Source organism: Callithrix jacchus, chromosome 13, assembly GCF_049354715.1.
Source record: "Callithrix jacchus isolate 240 chromosome 13, calJac240_pri, whole genome shotgun sequence".
NCBI classification, from domain to species: domain Eukaryota; kingdom Metazoa; phylum Chordata; class Mammalia; order Primates; family Cebidae; genus Callithrix; species Callithrix jacchus.
This window is the reverse complement of record NC_133514.1, coordinates 119,274,974-119,298,703: the sequence shown is the minus strand read 5'-3', so window position 1 is coordinate 119,298,703 and position 23,730 is coordinate 119,274,974. Positions and strand designations below refer to the sequence as shown.

The window sequence follows — 23,730 nt, the reverse complement described above, 5'->3', positions numbered from 1 at the left end:
GCTAACACTGGTTGTATTAGCCTTTCTCAGAAGAAAGGCTATCTTTCTAAGAATCTCAAAATCTTGGATTTCTCAGAAGGCTCTCTAATGTCCTCTAAGTGGTGAAGAGTTTAAAAAGCAATGATCAACAGCTGTCACTAGTTGAATTCTCTATCTGCCAGGAACCATGCAGGGCCATTTTATGTTTGCAGTAAGTTTTTTGGAGACAATGTATTGTTAAATCATATGAGGAATTTTTTTTCTTGAGATGGAGTTTCACTCTTGTTGCCCACGCTAAAGTACAATGGTGTGGTCTCAGCTTGCTGCACCCTCCGCCTTGCAGGTGCAAGCAATTCTCCTGCCTCAGCCTCTGGACAGCCTCTGCCAGTACACCTGGCTAATTTTTGTATTTTTAGTAGATACAGGGTTTCACCATGTTGGCCAGGCTGGTCTCAAACCCCCGACCCGAGGTGATCCGCCCACCTTGGCCTCCCAAAGTGCTGGGATTGCAGGCATGAGCCACAGCACCCAGCCTCCTTTCCTCTGCTTCTCTTCTTGCCTTCCTTTATTACTTTTTGAAATTTCTTAGAATTCATTTTATTAGTAGTATTTTTGAGTACATTGCTTTGTTTTGTAGCCAGGCACAGTGGCTCACATATGTAATCCCAGGACTGTGGAGGCAGAGGTGGGAGGATCGCTTGAGCTCAGGTTTAGTTTTCAAATGTTTGATTATGATATGTCTTAGTGCGTATTTCTTTTGGAATTCTGAAATCTGTAAGTTATGGCTTTTACCAAGTCTGGGTCATTTTCATCCATTATTTCTTCAAATATATTTCCAGCCCCACACTCTTTCTCCTATCCTTCTGTGATGAACAGGATGCAAATGTAGAATTTTCTGTTATTGTCCCAAAGTTCCTTGAGGCATTACTAATTTTTTTTGTCTACTTTTTCTCTGTTGCTCAGCCTAAGTCACTCCTGCTGATCTGTCTTCAGGTTCTCCTCTGTCCTCTCTGGTCCGTCACTGAGCCCTTCCACTGAGTTCTTGAGTTCAATCACTGGATTTTTCAGTTCGGTAATTTCCCTTTGGTTCTTTCTTCTATCTTCTATTTCTTTCTTCTATTTTTTCGTTTGTTTCAAAACTCACACAGCATTTTCTTGACAGCTGTTTTGAAGTACTCATCAGCTAATTCCAATGTCCGGGCCTCTGCATGGTGGTATTGCTCTTTCCTTCCTCCAGCAGGGCCTCTGCTGGCTTGTGTGTGTGTCCTGGACACGGTGGGTGTTAAGCTGTGGGACCAGTTCCTGGGCTCTCCTTTAGCCAGCAGTCGCCATGTTCAGATGTAGTGTAATGACCAGAGGCAGTGGAGACCACTTTGCAGAGCCCCACTGACCTCAGGGGGCGGAAAGCACAGCGCAGACCTGTCCGTCTTGCACGGTCCCGGCTCATAACTGATGGGGAGGGAGGCCCAGCTCCCTGTTGGAGCCACTGACACACTCTGGCAGGAGAATCAGAGCACTACTGGCTTCTGCTAAGGGAAGATGAAAGATGGGCTTCCAGACAGGTTCTGCCAACACACTGGGAGGGGAATTCTGGGCATTTCCTCCCGCTGCTGGGAGAATGCCCCTCCTGGATGCAAGGTTTGCCCCCTGCTTGGCCCCAAGCACTCAGGGAATTGAAGTGCTGCCAGCTCCCAAGGGATGGAGACAGAATGAGGGAAGTTCAATGCTACACTCAGCTCTGCTGAGCAGTTTTTCAGTTGGTATTTCACTGGAATTCAGTAAATATCATAAAAATGTGTTCTGTTCTGTTGGACCAAACTTTTCCCAGTACTGGCGAAGGGAAACCAGCTTTTCTTGGAGTGTTTTTCCTCTACACTTGTTGGCAGAAGGATGCAGGCTTCTTCAACACCCTGACCAGGTCTGAGATAAAAAAAAGAAACCCAGGGAGCTGACGGACACATTATTCCTCAAGTCCCTCCAGCTGTCCGCCACCCTCTGATGCCTTTCAGAGTCCTTCTGTACCTGTTGATTGGTTATCTTCAGTGACAATTAGTGATATGGGGGACCCCAGGAGAAGGAAGGTGCTCCCATTATGGCTGGAACCTTAGAGATTACTTTTAAGTGCAACTGAAGGTCAGACATTATCCTTCCAGTGACTATTAATATGCCATATTAAATCAATTAACTGAGAAATAAAACATAAAATGCCTAGCAGCCAAGAATGTATGATTGCGACATACAGGGAAAGGATTTAGAACTGTGTGCCAATATTGAGTCTTCCTTTGTTACACATAATAGGCTTCTTGGCTGAGCTTACAGCTCAGCAGCTAAACACTATTTCCAAGCTACCCCAACCACTAGATCACTGGTGTGATGACTACGTTCTATACAACTGGATGTGAGCAGGACCAAAATGCATCTTCCAGATCACGCCTCTCAAGAGAGGCAGTGCACCTTCCTCCTCCCGTTCTCACCGTAAGCCATGCAACAGAAGCAAAGAACTCACAGAGACAGCAAAGGAAGATGCTGGACAAGCCTGAGGGCAGGGCTGCCCTACCAGCTCTGCTCCACATATGCCAGGCTGCCAGGTGGGGCACAGTCACAAACTCCAACCTAAGCACTAACACAACCACTGGAAAAAAGAGAGCCAACATATTGCCAACATGGTATGAGGGAACAAGCCAGTGAGGCCCTTTTCCCCTCTGCCGATATCAATCTGGAGCTTGGCATGAGGTTGCTGAATATGACATCCCAGCTTCCAGGACCCTGCCTCTGGCAGCACACACAGTGCCAAGGAAGAAGTCAAGTGTCCTCCCAGCTCCCTCACCAGAGTTCAGCAAAGCCTCTTCCATGACTCTTCCCCACTTTTTTCTCCTGTTATCACTTACTGATTAAAGACAGCCTGCTGTATGCTGAAGGGGGAACCAGAAGCAGGGGTTAGTAGGATCAGAAACGTAAAGTCGAGCAATTTCAGAAAACACGTATTTCTCAAAGCACTTCTCAAAAAAATTTAAAAAGGAGTCTGAAACTAAGGAACATGTAAGTTCTTTTTTTTTTAAAAGACAGGGTTTCACCATGTTGGCTGGGTCGTGAACTCCTGACCTCAGGTGATCCACCCGCCTCGGCCTCCGAAGTGCTGAGGTTACAGGCGTGAGCCACCATGCCCGGCAGGAATGTGTAAGTTCTTACAACCAAAAGAGCGAGAGATGAAGGGAGCTGGAGTTTTACAAACAGAATGCAGGGCTCAGATGGAAGCAGGCCGCACAATGGTCAGATGATGTGCTGCTGCTTACGAGGCCACGGCAACACCAACACACAACAGCAGAGGCAGGGACCCAGGCAAACAGCCAAGAGTGTGAGCTCCACTGTAGGGAGCGATCTGGAGAAGCAGCTGGCCCGTCTGCGTAAGAGAAAATAGGACGAAGGGAAGGTTTTCAAAATAAGGTATAAATACTTAAGAGCATGTGCAAATGACAAAAAACAGTTGTTTCTCTTTCCAGTTATGGAGAAATCACAGTGAATTATTAAAAGGCACATCTGAAGGAACTTCGGAATGGAAAACGGTAAAGCTCACTGCTCTGGCGACACCCGTAGATGGGTGTGGCCTTACAGGTCATCTTCACCCTTCGTGTTGTCCTGGGGTTGAACCACCCAGAGCATGTGGCATGTGCAGACATCTTCAACCACCTTCACCCACCTGTGCCATCCTAACAGAGGATTCACATAGCCCCCAAGTTTCACCTCCCTGCCCAGACCCCACAGCTTATCATTGCAGCTCTTCTGCCAACATTCCTGTGGCCCTGACGCCTTTGTTATTCCACAGCACACGCTTCAGAAGGCCCCACCTCCAGGCAAACCATCTCCACTCCTCAGAGCTTCTGAGTGGAGGAAAGGAGACCACACACCCGCCCAGCCAGAGTCCACACCCAGATGCCCTCTGGGCTCCAGGGCCGCCCACAGATGTGCCCCACCCACTCAGGCTCTGCTCCCATTTCTCAAAATAGGTTTCCCATGCCCATCTTCAGTTGCCTAAGGACACCCCATGTTTTCTGCCTCAGGACACTCCACGTTTTTGGTGAAGACAGAGTATTGTTTTCATTTCCCACAGAAGCTGGGCTCTAAGGCCTCAGCCCAGCCCATGAACTGAGGCACCGCAGTGCACCATGACAAGTTGATGAGGATGCCCAGGAATAGGTCACATATTCAAGGGACACGGCGGTGCTCCACGCTTGTTCCATAAAGCCCAAAAACTAGATGGAGGTACTGCATTGTCAGTAACATCATGTCTTTGAAGTTTCCACGGTTGCTGTGGTTAAAAATCAAAGAAGAATCATGTGGAACAGAAAACCCAACAATCAATGTGCAAATGACTTTGAATGGGAAACGCAAGGATATAGAGGGTGTGCAGTACCCAGCACACCTGGGTAGGTCTTTCAGCTGGCTATTCGCTTATTAAGACAGAAAGAATTCCTAGATCATACAGATCTAACTGGTCAATATACAGAACCCTTGGGTTTGCCTGAAGGTCTATAAAAAAACTTCATGAGACACTAAGAAAGCACAGCCTGAGGAAGTCTGGGAACACCTGTGAGGCATGCCAGGCGCTGCTCCACTTCTACCTCCACCTGAGCCCTCGCCCCCTTCCTCCTCCACCTGCACCTGCACGCCTCTCAATTCTTCCCCCTTCCTCCACCCGCCTCCACCTGAGCCCTTCCCTGCTTTCTCCTCCACCTAACCTGCCTCCACCTGCAATCTCTCCCCCTTCCTCCACCTGAGCCCTCTCCTTCTTCTTCTAGGGTCAAAAGAGAAGTATCTCTACTGTTCAAAACTAACTTCTCCCCTACGCTCTTGTAAAATGTCACTCTTTTCCCCTCTAAACAGGGACCTCTGAAAATGAAGTATTACAGCAATGTTAAATTGTTTCAGTGTGATCACTATTTGGTGAAATGAAGAAAAGCATCTTTGTTTTTAGGGGCTACATCCTGAAGTATTTAGTGGTAAAATAACATGAAATCTGTGGCTTTGAAAACTGTTCAAAAAAGGGAGAAGTGGGGAGGTGAGATCTGGCAAATTTATCAATTGGTGGGTCCAGGAAAGGGTTATACAAATATCTATTGTATTACTATTTCAACCCTTCACTTAGGATTGGAATTTTTCAAAATAAAAAGTTAGGTGATAATATGACATCACTACATACTATGAAAACAAATAAATGATTCTAAGGGTGATTCTTTTACAAACTGTGCATATGCTAGTTGAAAACAACACAGAACCAAAAACTTACTACCCAATGATCATGTGCAGATGAGGCTGCACAGAGAATCAGGGAATATGGCAGGCAAAACGAACACACAAAATTGCACGGCTTTCCGAGACCTCCCAGAGAGAGGTCCAAGATGGCCACCTAGCAGCAGCTCAGGGTTGCAGCTCCCAGTGAAGGCACAGTGAGCGAGTGGATGCCAGACTTCCAGACCAATTTTTGCTGCCTATGGACCAGGAGATTCCCAGCGGAGGAGCCCCACGGTCGCCAGCGCGACTCTCTTGGCCGGCGTAGCTGTTTGGCTGGCGTCCCGGCGCGGCAGTTCTCAGTGCAGAGTATGCGGGACTGGGTGCCCTTTTAGTTGGCATTTGGAGCTCCGAGAAGGCAGAGTCACCCATTCAGCTAATTGAGAGGGGGATTGAAGCCAGGAGCCAGACCGGGAGACTCCCGGGCAGAAAAGCACCACAAATCTCAGCGCCGCTGTTTCAGCTGGCACAGTCGCTACACGGGAAATTGCACAGATCCCGGCGCCTTTTTGGTGGGCAATTGGGGCACCTGGGAGAGAATCGACCGTTCAATTAGGAAAAGAAAAAAAGGGGGTTCCGAGGCGGGGAGCCAGGTGATCGGGCTCAGCTGGTCCCTTACCCCACAAAAAAACAGCAATTGGAAATGCTGATGGTTGAGAGTTTCACAGCAAGCACAGCTGAACGCGGGAAGGTCCAGCTCTGTGGGGGAGGGGCGTCCGCCGAAGGAAAACAGAAACAAATAACATCACCACCAACAAGCTGGACGTCCACTCAGAGATGCAATATGAAAGTCAGCAATTACAAAGACGACAGATAGATAAATCCACAAAGATGGGAAGAAACCAACGCAAACAGGCTGAGAACATCCGAAATCAGAATGCCTCTCCTCCTTTAGGGGATCGCAGTTCCTCATCAGCAAGGGAACAAGGCCTCATGGAGAATGAGTGTGATGAATTGTCAGAATCAGGCTTCAGAAGGTGGGTAATAAGAAACTTCTGTGAGCTAAAAGAACATGTTCTAACCCAATGCAAAGAAACTAAGAACCTTGAAAAAAGGTTTGACTAAATGCTAATGAGAATAGACAATTTAGAGAGGAATATAAATGAATTGATGAAGCTGAAAAACACAACACAAGAACTTTGCAAAGTATACACAAGTTTTAACAGTCAAATTGATCAAGCAGAAGAAAGGATATCAGAGGTCGAAGACCAACTCAATGAAATAAAACGAGAAGACAAGATTAGAGAAAAAAGGATAAAAAGGAATGAGCAAAGTCTCTAAGAAATATGGGACTATGTGAAAAGACCTCATCTACGTTTGATAGGTGTACCTGAACGTGACAGAGAGAATGAATCCAAGCTGGAAAATATTCTTCAGGATATTATTCAGGAAAACTTTCCCAACCTAGCAAGGCAGGACAATACTCAACCCCAGGCAATACAGAGAACACCACAAAGATATTCCTCAAGAAGAGCAACCCCAAGGTGCATAATCATCAGATTTGCCAGGGTTGAAATGAAGGAGAAAATGCTAAGGGCAGCCAGAGAGAAGGGTCAGGTTACCTACAAAGGGAAGCCTATCAGACTCACAGCAGATCTCTCAGCAGAAACCCTACAAGCCAGAAGAGAGTGGGGGCCAATATTCAACATCCTTAAAGAAAAGAACTTTCATCGAGACCATCCTGGTCAACATGGTGAAACCCCATCTCTACTAAAAATGCAAAAAATTAGCTGGGCATGGTGGTACGTCCCTGTAATCCCAGGTACTCAGGAGGCTGAGGCAGTAGAATTGCCTGAACCCAGGAGGCGGAGGTTGCAGTGAGCCGAGATCATGCTATTGCACTCCAGCTTGGGTAACAAGAGCAAAACTCATCTCAAAAAGAAAAGAACTTTCAACCCAGAATTTCATATCCAGCCAAACTAAGCTTCATAAGCGAAGGAAAAAGAAAATCTTTTGTGAACAAGCAAGTACTCAGAGATTTCATCACCACCAGGCCTGCTTTATAAGAGCTTCTGAAAGAAGCACTACACATAGAAAGGAACAACCAGTATCAGCCTTTCCAAAAATATACCAAAAGGTAAACAGCAACAACATAATGAAGAATTTACATCAACTAATGGGCAAAACAGCCAGCTAGCATCAAATGGCAGTATTAAACTCACATATATTATTATTAATCCTAAATTTAAATCGACTAAATCCCCCAATCAAAAGACACAGACAGGCAAATTGGATAAAAAGTCAAAACCCATCAGTAAGCTGCATCCAGACCCATCTCGCATGCAAAGATACACACAGACTCAAAACAAAGGGATGGAGGGAGATTCGCCAACCAAATGGAGAGCAAAAATAAATAAATAAATAAAAAGCAGGAGTTGCAATTCTCACCTCTGATAAAACAGACTTTAAAGCAACAAAGATCAAAAGAGGCAAAAAAGGACATTACATAATGGTAAAAGGATCAATGCAACAAGAGCTAATGATCTTAAATATACACGCACCCAATACAGGAACACCCAGATACATAAGACAAGTTCTTAATGACTTATAAAGAGACTTTAACATCACATTGTCAATATTAGACAGATCAACGAGACAGAAAATTAACAAGGATATCCAGGACTTGAACTCAGATCCAGAACAAGTAAACTTAATAAACATTTATAGAACTCTCCACCCCAAATACACAAAACACACATTCTTATCAGTACCACATCACACCTACTCTAAAAGTGACTACATAATTGGAAGTAAATCACTCCTCAGTAATTGCATAGCATTTCACAGGTTTAAATGAAATATTGGTTGGCTGCAAAAAAAAAAAATGTATGGCTTTCCTACAGACAAGTAACACACCACACATGCCAAAAAACCTCCCTACACAGTATCATTAAAATCTTCAAATACTTCAGAATCAATTTAAGAAGTGTACTGAATCCATATTAACCAAGCATCACTGATGTGTTGACATTCCAAGTTCATAAAGATTCTACATTATAAACACATTCAGTTCTCCCCTGAATTTAAATATTTAGTACAATAAAAATAGAAATACTAGCCTATATTTAACTATATAAAATTCTAAATTTCATATGTAACAAGCCAGGAAAAGATAAGAACATACAAACATTTGCTTCTCGTTACACAGAGAGACACAGAAGAGATACACTAGAAAAGCAGGAAGGCAGCCGGGAAAGGCCGAGGCGAGCGGGCAGTGAGGGTGCAGGAGACGGCTCTCCTCCAAGTGTACCTGCCTGTGTCACTTTGACTTTTGACAGCTGGTTAATATCCAAATATTCAAAACCTAATCCCTGAGCCTCCACCTTGCTCTGCTTTGGACTACATCTTTTGGTCAGATAATGGAACCTGATGGAGGGTGGTTAACTGAGGGCCTGGAGTCATAAGCATGGGAAGGGAGAGGTCCTATGTGGCAGCAAACTGAAGTAGGTACCCCTGCTTACTTCAAAGGACTCCCACAAAACCATAGCAGAGGAGGAAGACCACATTCACTTATGCCTGCCTTCTGAAGCACGGTGGAGGAGCTGGGATAAGAAATGTGGACATCCTGAGGGCTGTTGGATGGGAAGACCATTAGCATCCCGGCTGAGCAGGTGGTGCTCCTTCAGACGCATCCAGGGTAAGCGAGTGAGTGACGATGCTGGTGCTCCCAGGCATCAGGCCCTACCAGAGAAGGAGCCCACATAGGAACTAGGGAGGCAGGGAGGCCCTTCGAAAGGAATAGACCACATAGGAATTAGGGGGAGGCCGGGAGGTCCTGCAAGAGGAGACCACATAGGAACTAGAGGGAGGCAGGGAGGTCCTGCGAGAATGGGTTATACTGTAGCATCAGTGTGGATGCCTCTCCTCCATGCGCATTCTGCTCCACATGCATGTAAATCTGTACCAGGAAAATCTGTGTGGAATGTTCCAGACATGTGGGATATTTTAGAAAATAATTTTAGAATTGGGAAGCATTTCTAATCAAGCCACAAGAACCAGAATCCATAAACGAACAGATTGAAAGTCTGAGTCCATGACAATTTAAAAATTCCTGCCAGGAAGAGAAAATAATGAAACCAGAAACCAAGAAAGAATTCTGTCACACAAGGTAGAAAAAACCTCTTTCCAGGAATGTAAATACTTTACACAAGTCTGCAAGAGTAAGACCAATAATACTCACATATCTACCTTCCAAAAACAACTGTTTAATTGAAATAAAAATATTATTCATGGCAAATGAACATGGAAAGATGCTAAACTTCACTCATAATTAAAGAAATATCAATTAAAACAAAGACATACCATCTTAAAATTACCAAATTGGAGGAGACAACTTTTACAACACAGAGTATTGAAAATGGTATGGCCAGCCAGGCATGGTGGCTCACATCTGTAATCCCAGTACTTTGGGAGGCTGAGGCAGATGGATCACCTGCCTGGTCAACATGGCGAAAGCCTGTCTCTACTAAAAATACAAAAATTAGCCAGGCATGGTGGCACGCACCTGCCATCCCAGCTACTCAGGAGGCTGAGGCAGGACAATCACTTGAACCCGTGAGGAGGAGGTTGCAGTGAGCCGAGATCGTGCCACTGCACTCCAGCTTGGGCAACAGAGCAAAACTCTGTCCCAAAACAATAAAGAAAAGAAAGAAAATGGTATGGGTTGGGCCCAGTGGCTCATGTATGTAATCCAACTATTACTTGAGACCAGGAGCAGCCTGGGCAACGTGGTAAGACCTGATTTCTATTTTTTTTTTTTTTAAGTAATAATTGTTTAAAAGAGGAAGAAAATGGTATGAAGAAATGGGCATTTTTACACACCATTTATTGGCTGGAGGATAAACTGATAAAATCTCTTTGGAAAATACTTTGACAATATCAAAATTTTGAATTCACATATCCCTTGACCTAACTGCTCCATTTCCATGAATATAGCTCACATTCCTATTAACCTAGGGTTTCCTCAACCTCACACTCCTGATGTTCTGGGCCAGGTCCCTCACAGCGGTGGAGGCTGTGCTGGGCACTGCAGGGCGTTTGGCAGAATCCTCTACTCACGAGATAACGGAGGCACCCCACACCCAGCCCCACAAGAGTGACAACCACAGTGTCCTCTGGGATACCACACTGCCCATCTTGAGAACTCAAGCCTGGACAAAAATATTTGATCACCGTAGCTTTGTCTGAAAAAGCCTGCAAAACAACCTATATGCCTAACAACAGTGACTTGCTAATTACGATGTACAATGTAATACCATATACATCTGTTAAAAAGAAAGAGACAGCTCTCTGATGAACAGATGAGGAACTACAGTTAAGATACACAGTTAACTGATAAAAAGGCACAGAATACTGTGGATTGACTGATAGGGGTATGGAGGAGACTTGTGCAGGCACAAAATGTCCCTCAAAGGTTACAGAAGAAACTGCTAATGAAAGTTGTTTATGGGAAGCAAAACTGGAACGTAGGAACCCAAACGACACGTGGGCTTCTGTACCCTTCTCTACTGTTTTATTTCTTATGATGTGCACATAGGACTTATTCCAAAATATATTAATATACCATTATTTAATACATTTTTTTGCTTTTAAGAAATAAAACTGGCCAAGCACAGTGGCTCACACCTGTAATCCCAGCATTCTGGGGGCCTTGCGTGGGAGGATCACTTGAGGTCAGGAGTCCAAGACCGGCCTGAGCCAACATGGTGAAACCCCATCTCTACTAAAACTACAAAAATTAGCTGGACATGGTGGCACGCACCTGTAATCCCAGGTACTTGGGAGGCTGCGGTAGGAGAATCGCTTGAACCTGGGAGGTGGAGGCTGCAGTGAGGTGAGATCATGCCATTATACTACAACCTGGGGGACAGAGCATGAGTCCTCTCCCCCGAAAAATAAATAAAAATATGACTACAGCCATTTTTTAATAGCCCTATCGATAAGTGAGACAGGCATTCTTGAACTTTGCAGAACTCTGCAAAAGAAGCTATTAAATTAGCATGGACTTTCTAGACTGTCATATGGCATTCTATAAAGAACTGGGGTGAAAAAAAGTCTTATTTATTAATTTAACTAATCTACCTGTAGGAATCTATCCTAAGAAAATAATTAAGGATGCATAAAAATATTCATATACAAAGATATAGTACTTATAATATTAAAAATATAAACAATATGTTAAGCGATGATGAAAATTATTAAATTTTATTATGCTAAATCCAGATGCTGAGGACTTTTATTTTGTAGTGACAGTCCCTGTTGTCCAGGCTAGTCTCAAACTACTGGGCTCAAGCACCGCGGCCTCCCCAAGTGCTGGGATTACGAGCACGAGCCACCACACCTGCCCAAGATACTGCAGATTTTAATAGCTTAAAATAGTAATAGTTGACAATGAGTGATAACTTTGACAGTGAGTGAAAAGAGGGAGGATTTACTTACAATATGTTATGGAAGAAGGCAGGTTACAAAAGTAGTCTGTACAGTGGCATAATTCTGTTTTTCTATTTTAAAAACTATTTTAAACATAAACTATTAAGAAAAGCATGTAGAGAAAAAAAGGTGGAAATACCACCAGTGCATTCTCTCCACATAGTATGTTTTCTTTCTTATAATTCAACTAGTTGGTTTTGAATTGATGAGTAAGACTGTACATATGTATGGTGCACAACATGGTGTTCTGCTACAAGGATACACTGAGGGATGGCTGAGTCAACCTATGTTACATGCATTATCTCATATATGTGTTTCTGATGGAGAGAACATTTACAATTTACTCTCACCGAAATTCTCTTTTTTTTTTTTTAAGAGAGAGTCTTCCTGTGTTGCCCAGGCTGGAGTGCAGTAGTATGATCTCAGCTCACTGCAACCTCCACCTCCTGGGTTCAAGTGATACTTCCGCCTCAGCCTCCTGAGTAGCTGGGATTATATGTGCATGCCACCACACCCAGATAATTTTTATATTTTTAGTAGAGATAGGGTTTTGCCATGTAGGGCAGGCTGGTCTTGAACTCCTAACCTCAAGTGATCCACCCGCCTCAACTTCCGAAAGTGCTGGGATTACAGATGTGAGCCACCATGCCCTGCCAGCAATTTTCAAACATACAACATATTCTTATTAACACAGTCCCCATGATGTACAACAGCTCTCTTGAATTTTCCCCTCCCACCTAACTGAAATATTGTGGCCTTTGGCCAACATCTCCCCAATACCCCAATCTCCCAGCCTCTGGTAATCACCACTTTGCTGTTTCTATGTATTCAACTTCATTAAACTCCACTATGGGTGCTTTTAATGTTTTCTAATTTTTTCCAAAATAAATATGCATTACTTGCATTGTAAGATTTTCAGAGATAAAAATAAATGACTTTAAAATAAAAATTAAAGACACTGATACAAAGAGGTTCCAAACTCATGTAGAAAGTGTGAAGCCAGGCCAGGCGTGGTGGCTCACGCCTGCGATCCCAGCACTTTGGGAGGCCACCGCAGGTAGATCACCTGAGGTGAGGAGCTCAAGACCAGCCTGGCTAACATGGCAAAACTCCATCTCTACTAAAAATACAAAAATTAGCCAGGCATGGTGGCAGGCACCTGTAATTCCAGCTACTCAGAAGGCTGAGGCAGGAGAATCACTTGAACCCAGGAAGCAGAGATTACATTGAGCTGAGATTCAAGCCACTGCACTCTAGCCTGGGCAACAAAAGCAAAACTCCATCTCAAAAAAAAAAAACAGAAAATGTGAAGTCAGCTTTCAGAATGTAAATTTTATACAGGTACACCCTGACTTAACAATGGGATTATGTCCTGATAAACCCATGGTGAACTGAAAATATCACAAGCCAAAAGGGTGTGGCTGACAGGGAGCTGTGGCTCGCTGCCTCTGCCTAGCATGACAAGAGATGTAAGGTTTTTGAGAAATTTGCTTGCTTTCACACCACCATAAAGTCAAAAACCAAAGTCTAAACCATCTCTAAATCAGGGATCATCTGCATATGTAATTTATTTTATTTATTTATTTTTTTTTTTTTTTGAGATGGAGTTTCACTCTTGTTACCCAGGCTGGAGTGTAATGACACGATCTCGGCTCACCGCAACCTCCGCCTCCTGGGTTCAGGCAATTCTCCTGCCTCAGCCTCCCGAGTAGCTGGGATTACAGGCACGCGCCACCATGCCCAGCTAATTTTTTGTATTTTGAGTAGAGACGGGGTTTCACCATGTTGACCAGGATGGTCTCGATCTCTTGACCTCGTGATCCACCCGCCTCGGCCTCCCAAAGTGCTGGGATTACAGGCTTGAGCCACTGCCTTGCATATGTAATTTAAATACTGTGTTTGTTTTTCTGTCCCAGGAAGAAAATATGCCAAATAGTTATCAGTAATTATGTCAGAATTAGAAGTGACTTTCTCCTTTAACTCTTTGTATATTCCTAATTTTCTACAGTAATAATGGGAAGGGGGAGTTTGGAAAAGGTTTTTTTTTTTTTTTTTGGTAGAGATAGAGTCTCACCATGTTGCCCAGGTTGGTTTCAAATTCCTGGCCTCAAGCAAGTTTCCTATCTCAGCTTCCAAAATGCTGGGATAACAGGCATGAGCCTCCATGCTCAGCCTAGGAGGAGCATATTTTTGAAGTAACAGCCATTGGCTTTAGATTGAGCCCCCGCCCCAGCACTGGGGCCTGTCATCCTTAAAGATGCCCTAGACATTGCACCTGTGGACCTCCCAGAAGTGGTCACTTTGGTGTGTAAGCTGCTTTGGGCCATCAAGAAATTATTCTCTTCCCTCAGATTCTCACAGGTCAGAGAACCCAGGAGCAAGCAAGGAGATTCTACCATGCACAGAAGAAGAAAAGTTACCTTTGGCCACAGCAGAATCCTATAAAAGTTAGTTTTTGTTTAAGAGAGGGGGTAAGGGGACAGGAGGAGCCTCTGCCAGCCAATGTGGATATATTTTGATTCTTCACATATACTACACACTAAAATGTCTCTACCCCGAGGCATTGACAGGGCCAGAAAATAAAATGTTTTATCAGTCAACTGGAGTCAAGGCAAATCCAATGACAATTCACTCCTTGAAATCTACACGAAAGGCTTTTAAAACTAGTTTATAGCTAAAATCCTCCTGACTCATGATCAGATGTATTTTAACAATCACTTAACAAAGTATATGCAAAATGATGATGATTACCTCTTCCTTTTCATGTAGCATAATATGCGCTTTGAGACTAGCCACTCTGGAGAATTTCTTGTTACACACAGGGCAGGTGGGATCTTCCCCGCTGTGAGTGCATTTATGAAGTGTCAGGTTGAATTCAACATTAAATGTTTGGGGGCACTGGTCACATCGATGTGGCTATTTGGAGAGAAAAGTGAAGAAGCCACTGAAACACAGTCTTTTCACAGATGCTTGATCAATAAATGTTATGAAAATATTAACCACTACCCAAATGTACAGACAATCTACAGAAACTTCTGAAGTCTCCTCTGGCCCTTAAGTCAATGAATCCCAAGTAGACACAGTAAAGCACCTGATAGAATTGCTCAAAGGATTAGACAGATGAAAACACATACATACACATAGGAAATATGTCCAATAAGAAATGCTGAAGATAAGCTGTTTTCTTTCAGGGAGTGTAAGTGTTTGACAGTGAAACACCTTTCAAAGCTAACCTTTAAAACATGGTATTAAAACATTTTTTCTGGGCTTGTGCAACAAAAAATTAAAAAACAAAACAAAAAAACATGTTTTTGTGCCCGGGCACCATGACTTACGTGTGTGATCCCAGCACTCTGGGAGGCCGAGGTGGGCAGATCACTTGAGCTCAAGAGTTTGAGACCAGCCTGGCCAATCTGGTAAAACCCCATCTCTACTAAAAATACAAAAATTAGCCAGGTTGGTGGCAGGTGCCAATAGTCCCAGCTACTTGGGAGGCTGAGGCAAGAGAATTGCTTGAACTCGGGGGGCCAAGGTTGCAATGAGCTGAGATCGCACCACTGCACTCCAGCCTGGGCAAAAGAGCAAGACTTTGTCTCAAAAAAAAAAAAAAAAAAAGTTTCTTTCTCCATGTGTTTGCATTACATGGGTTTGTGCTGAATGTTTCAGTACACGTGCCTACATTTGCTGTTTGTAAATGTGTATGGATACTGGTATAAAATGAACACACAGAGAAAGAATCATATATTCTCAATATTTGCTTCCAAACATTTTCCTGTCAAACTCCTCTATTCACTGAAATAATACAGTTTATGATGAATCTTAAAAAAAAAAAAAAAAAAAGGCTACATATAAATTTATTGGATTGTAGTCTCTGTGAAAAACTTCAACTCCTTAAGTTGGATTTTTCCCTTCTATTTTTGGCCAACTCCACTATTATAAGCAAAATCACTTCAAGTAGACTGGGAACAATGGCTCACACCTGTAATTTCAGCAGTTTTGGGAGGCCAAGGCAGGCGGATCACCCTAAGCTCAAGAGTTTGAGGCCAGCTTGGCCAACATGGCGAAACCCCGTCTCTACTAAAAATACAAAAATGAGCTGGACGTGGTGGCACACACCTGTAATCCCAGCTACTCAGGAGGATGAGGCAGGAGAATCGCTTGAACCCAAGAGGAGGAAGTTGCAGTGAGCTGAGATCTCGCCACTGTACTCCAGCCTGGGGCAACAAAGCAAAACTCCAACTCAAAAAAAAAAAACCACTTCAAGTAAAATAATCATACAAAATTTCACTAGATTTTAATAAAGTTGCTTATCTAGGTCTAAGATTTTTCTCAAAATGTATTCTGCTATTCACTTGCAAAAAGATAATCACTGATATCTCTCTCTGAAATAACTGAACCCTAATGAGGAATAATTCAGTATCTTCAGATTGTCAAACCTGAGACAATAATACTGGTATATACTAGTATATTACATTTATATTATATTATTGCAGCTACAACAGCATTTTGTGCTGAAAATCAGGCCTAAGATGGTCACATTCTGTTCTCTAAAGGAAGTCCCTGATATTTTTCTGGTCTCAAATGGCTCACTAGCTTACATGCTCCTACCGAGACAAAAGTCAACAATCACTTTTTTAATTATAGTTTTAACTGCCACTTTCCATCTATCAGGCAAGTTTTTCCATTAAGACGCTAAATTTCTTGACATATCCCACAAGAGGTCACACGAAAGAGTTCCAATTTCTATTTAAGATTGTATTTAATATTTGCTCTCTCCTGAAATACAACCTAAAACATCTAGAATACCATTTTTAAATGCAAGATCACTTAAAAGCTCCGCAGGAGAAAAATACTTCAAAACACACCACTTCTGTGTTCAGTCATAAAGGAAATTGAAACTACGTTTAAAAAGTAATATTTTTAAAATAATTATTTGTCCACTAATAAATAACTTTAATATATAGATTCACCAGGACAAGCTCTCACTCTCTCTCCTTATCAAATGATAGCTAGGAATACAACTACAACTTTTAAAAAGGCCAAAATACTTATTTGTATAATATAAAATGTTCTCCTACTTAGGAACCCAAACTATAAGAAAGTTTTGATTATACATGTTGATTTTTACAATACCTCCAGTTTCAACGCTCACACTCCTGACATCACCTTTGAGAATACATACCTTGTCATTTCGCTCGTGATCCTTCATGTGGCGTTGAAACTGGGATTCTTTTGGAAAAGATAGCAGACAGATTTCACATTTATGGAAGTTTGGAACTTGATAGGCATAATTAGTGTTCTCCGCATTCAATGTTAAAACTCCATCTATAAAATTGCATAAGTATAGACAATAAATACCAATTGTTATTCTCATTACATAAATAAAACCAAATTATTGGCTACTGTTTAAAAATCAAATTATGTCAGAGATTTATGAGAGATTCTAGATGAAATTAAAGATATACTGATTTTTTTAGCTGACATGTTTTAAAGTTAGAAATGAGAAACGTCGGCATGACTAAGATACGGGACAATAGAATTTTAAATACTTATCGATGGGCTTTTCAGAATCTTAAACTCCTGAGGCTTCACAGCCACACACACCAAAACACGCAAAAGCCGTAATGATGCTTCTTAAACCAGGTGAACCTACTTCATAGTGTTTCAAATCACTACAAACCACAGATGCATTTCACCTCCAAATCACTTTAAGAGTTCATCAATAATCCACATTGTTTCTTAAATCACTCAGTAAACAACTCAGGTAGAAATATTAAAGCCGTTAAATGCTAATTCACAGACTCAAGGTCTCTCAAAACTGCTGCAAAGCAAGAATAAGTCAAAAAGAAAAACTGCCAGGTGCAGTGGCTCATGCCTTTTATCCCAGCACTCTAGGAAGCGAAAGCAGGAGAATTGCTTGAGGTGTGGAGTTCAAGACCAGCCTGAGCAACACAGTGAGAACCCGTCTCTACTAAAAAATTAGCCAGGCATGGCAGCACGTACCTGTAGTCCTAGCTACTGGGGAGGCTGAGGTGGAAGGATCTCTTGGACCCAAGAGTTTCAGGTTCTAGTGACCTCTGATCATACCACTGCACCCCCACCTGGACCACAGAGCAAGACCCTATCTCTTAAAAATAAAAAACTTTGCTCTCTCATATAGACATGGCTTATGAGGTTCAGGAAGACAAGGGATTGCAATGCCTCAGACAATCCTCAATTTTCACAAAGAGTTTCCATAAACTGACCCAGGTAAAGTGCTTTTAACTTAAAAGTGTCTTCAAATAAGACTATAAATGACAAATAATATATCACGGAATAATCACAAAACTTGTCAAAAATACCATAAAGATGTCCTAAATCTCTATAATTTTTTAAAGTAAATATACTTCAAGTGTTATAATTTGTACATAAATACATAATATACCTTGCTATGTGAAGGCTAGAAATATGTAGCAAACAGCTATTTATATCAAATTTGATCCAAAAATATTAGACTTCAGAAATTTGGGAGTAAAGGATAAGCTGAAGACCCAAGTCACTCAAGAAAGCCCCTCGGTCTCAAGAGTCTGTGTGGTAAACACCAGCAACTGAAATGTTCTATAGACCCTGACATCTTTGTTTTGAGAAGACAGTCTGCAGTTTCCATTTCTTTTTTTTTTTTGAGACGGAGTTTCGCTCTTGTCACCCAGGCTGGAGTGCAATGGCGCGATCTCGGCTCACCGCAATCTCCGCCTCCTGGGTTCAGGCAATTCTCCTGCCTCAGCCTCCCGAGTAGCTGGGACTACAGGCACGCTCCACCATGCCCAGCTAATTTTTTGTATCTTTAGTAGAGACGGGGTTTCACCATGTTGACCAGGATGGTCTCGATCTCTTGATCTCGTGATCCACCCGCCTCGGCCTCCCAAAGTGCTGGGATTACAGGCTTGAGCCACCGCGCCCGGCCCTGCAGTTTCCATTTCTAAGAGTCTCCTGGCCCAAGATTGAATCTGCCCCTTAGCAAGGACCAGGAGATTCCAAAAGACAGGAGGCAGGTGAAGCCCACGTGGGAGGGGGCAGAGACAGGGTGGAAGAAGTCAGCAACAACTGCAAACATTTTTCTAGCAGAACCTTGAGAAAAGGTGAATTCCAGCTTCAAGAAATGTAAGGTAATTGAAAAGAATGCAACTTCATACATAAAAAGTGAGTCTACTAAGTAAAATATACGCATCTTTTTTTTTTTTTTTTTTTTTGGAAACGGAGTCTCTTGTTGCCCAGGCTGGAATGCAGTGACATGATCTCAGCTCACTGCAATCTCCACCTCCCAGGTTAAAGCGATTCTCCTGCCTCAACCTCCCAAGTAGCTGGAATTATAGGCATGCGCCACCACACCCTGCTAATTTTTTGTATTTTTAGTAGAGATGAGGTTTCTCCATGTTGGTCAGGCTGGTCTCAAACTCCCAACCTCAGATAATCTGCCCATCTTGGCCTCCTAAAATGCTGGGATGACAGGTATGAGCCACCCCGCCCAGCCTGCATGATTTTTATTCTATTTATTCTTAACTATATTCACATTCTGTTCAAAGACCATACTTTCAAATTTTCTGCACTCAAACTAACAGCAAATGTCTTATGACTTCCCAGGCCCAAAGAAAAGAGTATGATTGTTGGGACCACAGCAATTGATACACAGTTCCCTTGGGAAACTGTAGTGTAAGAAACAGTTTCGAAGTTAGGAAGGAACAAATAAAATATCTGTTGAAAATTGGGTTTTAAAAACACAGTTATAAGTGTTTTAACCTAAAGGCTGAATACATTAACAAAAGAGCTCCTCAACTTAATTTCTGAAATGCAAAATTGAAAAGCTATCTGAGGATGATAAAATCATTTTCACAGTCTCTATGTTGAAACCACTTAATATGTTGTCCCAAAATGAGAAGAAATTCACTGAAATTGATAGATAAAACCCTAGGAGGCATGAAGTATACATTTAAAATTGAAAAATGTTGGGAGGCCGAGGCGAGTGGATCACAAGGTGAAGAGATCGAGACCATCCTGGTCAACATGGTGAAACCCCATCTCTACTAAAAAAAAAAAATACAAAAAAAATTAGCTGGGCATGGTGGCGCGTGCCTGTAATCCCAGCTACTCAGGAAGCTGAGGCAGGAGAATTGCCTGAACCCAGGAGGCGGAGGTTGCGGTGAGCCGAGATCACGCCATTGTACTCCAGCCTGGGTAACAAGAGCGAAATTCCATCTCAAAAAAAAAAAAATTGGAAAATGATGTTAAGGCCAGGGACAGTGACTAATGCCTGTAATCCCAACACTATGGGAGGCCAAAATAGGTGGATCACCAGAGGTCAGGAGTTTAAGACCAGCCTGGCCAACATGGTGATACCCTCTCCTCTCCACTACAAATACAAAAATTAGCTGGGCTTGACAGAGTGTGCCTGTAATCCCAGTTACTAGGGAGGCTGAGACAGGAGAATTACTTGAACCCAGAAGGCAGAAGTTGCGGTGAGCTGAGATCGCATGACTGTACTTCAGCCTGGGCAACATTGGGAGACTGTGTCTCAAAAGAAAAAAAGAAGAAAAAATGTAGATTTACTTATGAATTAAGACTTTTCCAGAAAAACAGTTATCTTAAGAAGTAAGACTTTCCTCCTTAACGAACTCAAAAAATAATAATTTTTTCAGTAAGTCTTTTCTTCCAAACAGTGATATAATAAATATTAATTTGGTTCAGACACAAACTTAAAACAATAATTCAAATTAAAGTGACTGGAAAAGTTTTTTAAAGCAACAAAACGGTTTAGTTTCCACAGTGGGCATAATTTTGAAACCCAAAGACGGTCTAGGCTCTCACTCTGCCTGGGGGCACACCTTTGCACAGGTCCCCTGTGGTTCCCTTCGCTCTGTGGAAACACCTTCCACCCTGATGCCTTCCTGCCAGGACAAGGTGGCCTCCACCGCCCCCATTCTGCCTCCACTTCCTTTCCTTCTGCTCAGAGTCAGCTCTTTCTGGGCAGTGTCCCAGGCCTCAAATAACACCTTTGGTCCATCATGCCTTCAAGTTTATTCAAATTTCTGGTCCCCAGAGTATCTGTTGTTCAGAAAGAGGTCTATTAAATTAATGCAACCTGGCTGGGCATGGTGGCTCATGCCTGTAATGCCTGCACTTTGGAAGGTGAAGCCAGGATAACTGCTTGAGGCCAGGAGTTTGAGACCCGTCTGGACAACATAGCCAGACGCTGTCCCTGTTTTTAAAAAGAGACAGAATCTCTAATCCACGCATCCTTAGATAAGGGCTGTTGACTGAGAGGGGCCCTGAACTGCACACTCACACATGTATGTATGCACACCTCTCCGCACACCTCCATTGTTCAGGGGTCTCCGCAGCCCCAGGGACCATCAAATCCATTAGGGGACCAGTGAGCAAAGAAAGATGCGATCAAATCAATGACCCTCTTCATAGAATGGCCTTCTGGGGGACAGCTGCATTTTGTTAAAGGCAGCTAAAAGGACTTGAGGTTTTTAGCAGCAGATATTCCTAATGCCTCCCAAGTCAGAATAGGTATTCTCTGCATTCCTACACAAACACACACACCAAAATGCACACAAAGCTGCCTGCGTTTAACTGTTACCAAATCTAACAATTCACCTACAACAGTACTTTTCAGCTATGTATTTCTTCCCCTTAAGAAAACAGAGTGTAGGTCACTGTAAGAGTTCACTGTATACAGGGGATGCATATGTAGAATTCCAAGGCAGTTTACCCAGACAGCCACCTCACATAAAAATATGACCACTGTTTGCTTTAATTATTCACCCTTTCTGCTACCAAGAACTCTAAACTATGAAAATTAAACAAAAACCGATTGGACAATGATAAGAAAATGAGCAGCTCTGTTTGCCTTACATAGAGACTAGTTTCAAAATCAGTTTAAGTCTTTACATAACGATTCTAAATAGAACATAATAGTTGTCTACCACCCCCAAAATAATAAAGCTTATCTCAGAGTTGCGTGGAATAAATGAGACAATGCTTCCTGCAGCTACTGGGACAAGGAACTGCCAATAACTTAGGGCTATGGCCATCTCTTTACTCAATGCCCGACTCATCACTCCACAATCCCACTACTACATGACTATATTCAGGACTGGTTTGTCACGACTTGGGACTAGATAAGCTATCTTAAAAATTGGATCTTCTACCCCCATCAGGCCCACCAATCAGGCTAATCAGCTAAATCTTAATAGCAAAGGTCTTTTATTCCCCGCCTAGAGACCCTACATTGATTTATACAAAATGTCTATTTGAGGCCAAATTCCAACAAAACTTACTGCATTCACAGCATTCCATGGATTTCATTCAAATTGGCCTCTTATGAAAAACTCTTAAGCAGTGTGCATTTAAAATCTCAGTTATCCATAAGTCTTGATGTATTTCATATTAAAATGAGAGATAAAACAGTTTCAGTTTCTGCGTGCTTTCTAAAATAACTGAGCTAGCCCTTGAGCTTTTTATGTTTTTGTTTTTACATTTTGAATAAAAGTCTTTCTAAAATACGGTTGATCTTCCTCACTCTGCTCTCAGTGTACACCACCCTCAGGTCCCTACTTCCTCACCCGCTATTCCTCCAAGACGACAGCCCTCTGGCCAGGCACCTGCGCTGCTCCCACCCTCTCATCCTGACACCACACGCTGTGTCATCACAAGTACACTTGGGATGCCTGACAGGCATCATGCCACTCCAAACTGCTACCACTTTAGGTCATCTTTACTATCCTTTCTTTTTGTTCTTTTTGAGACGGAGTCTTACTCTGTCGCCCAGGCTGGAGGTCAGTGTGCCATCTCCACTCACTGCAACCTCCGCCTCCCAGGTTCAGGTAATTCTCCTGCCTCAGCCTCTGGAGTAGCTGGAATTACAGGCATGCGCCACCAGGCCTGGCTAATTTTTGCATTTTTAGTAGAGACCGGGTTTCACCACATTGGTTAGGCTGGTCTGGAACTCCTGATGCTGCCTCAGCCTCCCAAAATGCTGGGATTACAGGCTTCAGCCACTGTGCCCAGCCTCTTCTTGTATTTAAAACTCCCTTCTACCTTCTTCCCTGTTTTCCACCGCTCCTCCCACATTTGTCAGCATTCAGGTTTTAACACAGCTGGTCTTTATCAGGTAAAACTCTGAAGTGTTTGGATCCTGGAACACTTTCTGCTTCAAAACCTGGCACATAATGTGTACCTAACAAACACATGTTAAATATTTGGAGATAGACAGGCGCTAGTGGCTTTTTTTTTTTTTTTTAACCTTCTTCCCCATTGTCTGAAGCTCCCAAAACCAATTTATCTAATTCCCACCTTCAGCCTCACTGGCTCATGTCCTCCCCCTCAAAACTGCCTATACTAGATTCAGTCTTTTCCCAGCTTAAGTACCCTTTAACTATTCTTATTTTATACACACATACCTGGCCCACGTGGTTGTTCCCAAGAGCTGGCTGAAATAAGTCTGCATAATTTTCTTTGTAGAGTCTCTCAGAAAGCCAAATGCTCAGACTGGCTACCACCACCAGCCACGGGCACCTGCTTTCTTCCAGAAAGGAGCACTCGCCTGTTACTCAAAAGCACCTGCACTGGGAAGTAGAGAGAACCGGAGAAGACTCCTGCCCTTTCTGAATCGTACAGTGAACCAGAGAAGACGCCAGTCCTTTCTGAATCTTACTGATTATCTGTTCAAATGGATTTACTCATAAGGGGGTACTCAAATGGAAATGAAATGTAACTCATATGGAAAATTCATCCCTAACCTGTATTCAACAGGAAAAGGAGTATGTTCTGAATGGTATCACTTCTAAAAAAAAAAAAAAAAGTCTCAGGGAGCAGAGATATACCATGCATTTACTTATATATTCAAAAAAAATACCTGTAAAACCACAGGAAAAAAGTAGCATTGGTTGCCTGTGAAAAAGGCAACTATCTGACTGGAAATGGGGGCTGGTGAGGGAGACATACATAATTATCACAGGTGAATGCTGAATCCTGATAATGTATTACCAAAAATAA

The 23,730-nt window shown here is 42.8% G+C and overlaps 1 protein-coding gene across 7 annotated transcripts in view; it reads right to left on the bottom strand.

Moving 5' to 3' along the window:
• Window positions 1-23,730, bottom strand: part of ZNF236 (zinc finger protein 236) — a 161,687-nt gene that overhangs the window by 110,966 nt on the left and 26,991 nt on the right. For all 7 annotated transcript variants that reach the window (XM_078348282.1, XM_078348280.1, XM_078348283.1 and 4 more), the window contains 2 exons: window positions 16,877-17,019; window positions 14,446-14,610 (listed from right to left, as the gene is read on the bottom strand). In XM_078348282.1, coding sequence (XP_078204408.1) covers window positions 14,446-14,610; window positions 16,877-16,903 — 192 coding nt within the window. In that variant the 5' untranslated portion in view covers window positions 16,904-17,019. The remainder of the gene's footprint in view (window positions 1-14,445; window positions 14,611-16,876; window positions 17,020-23,730) is intronic.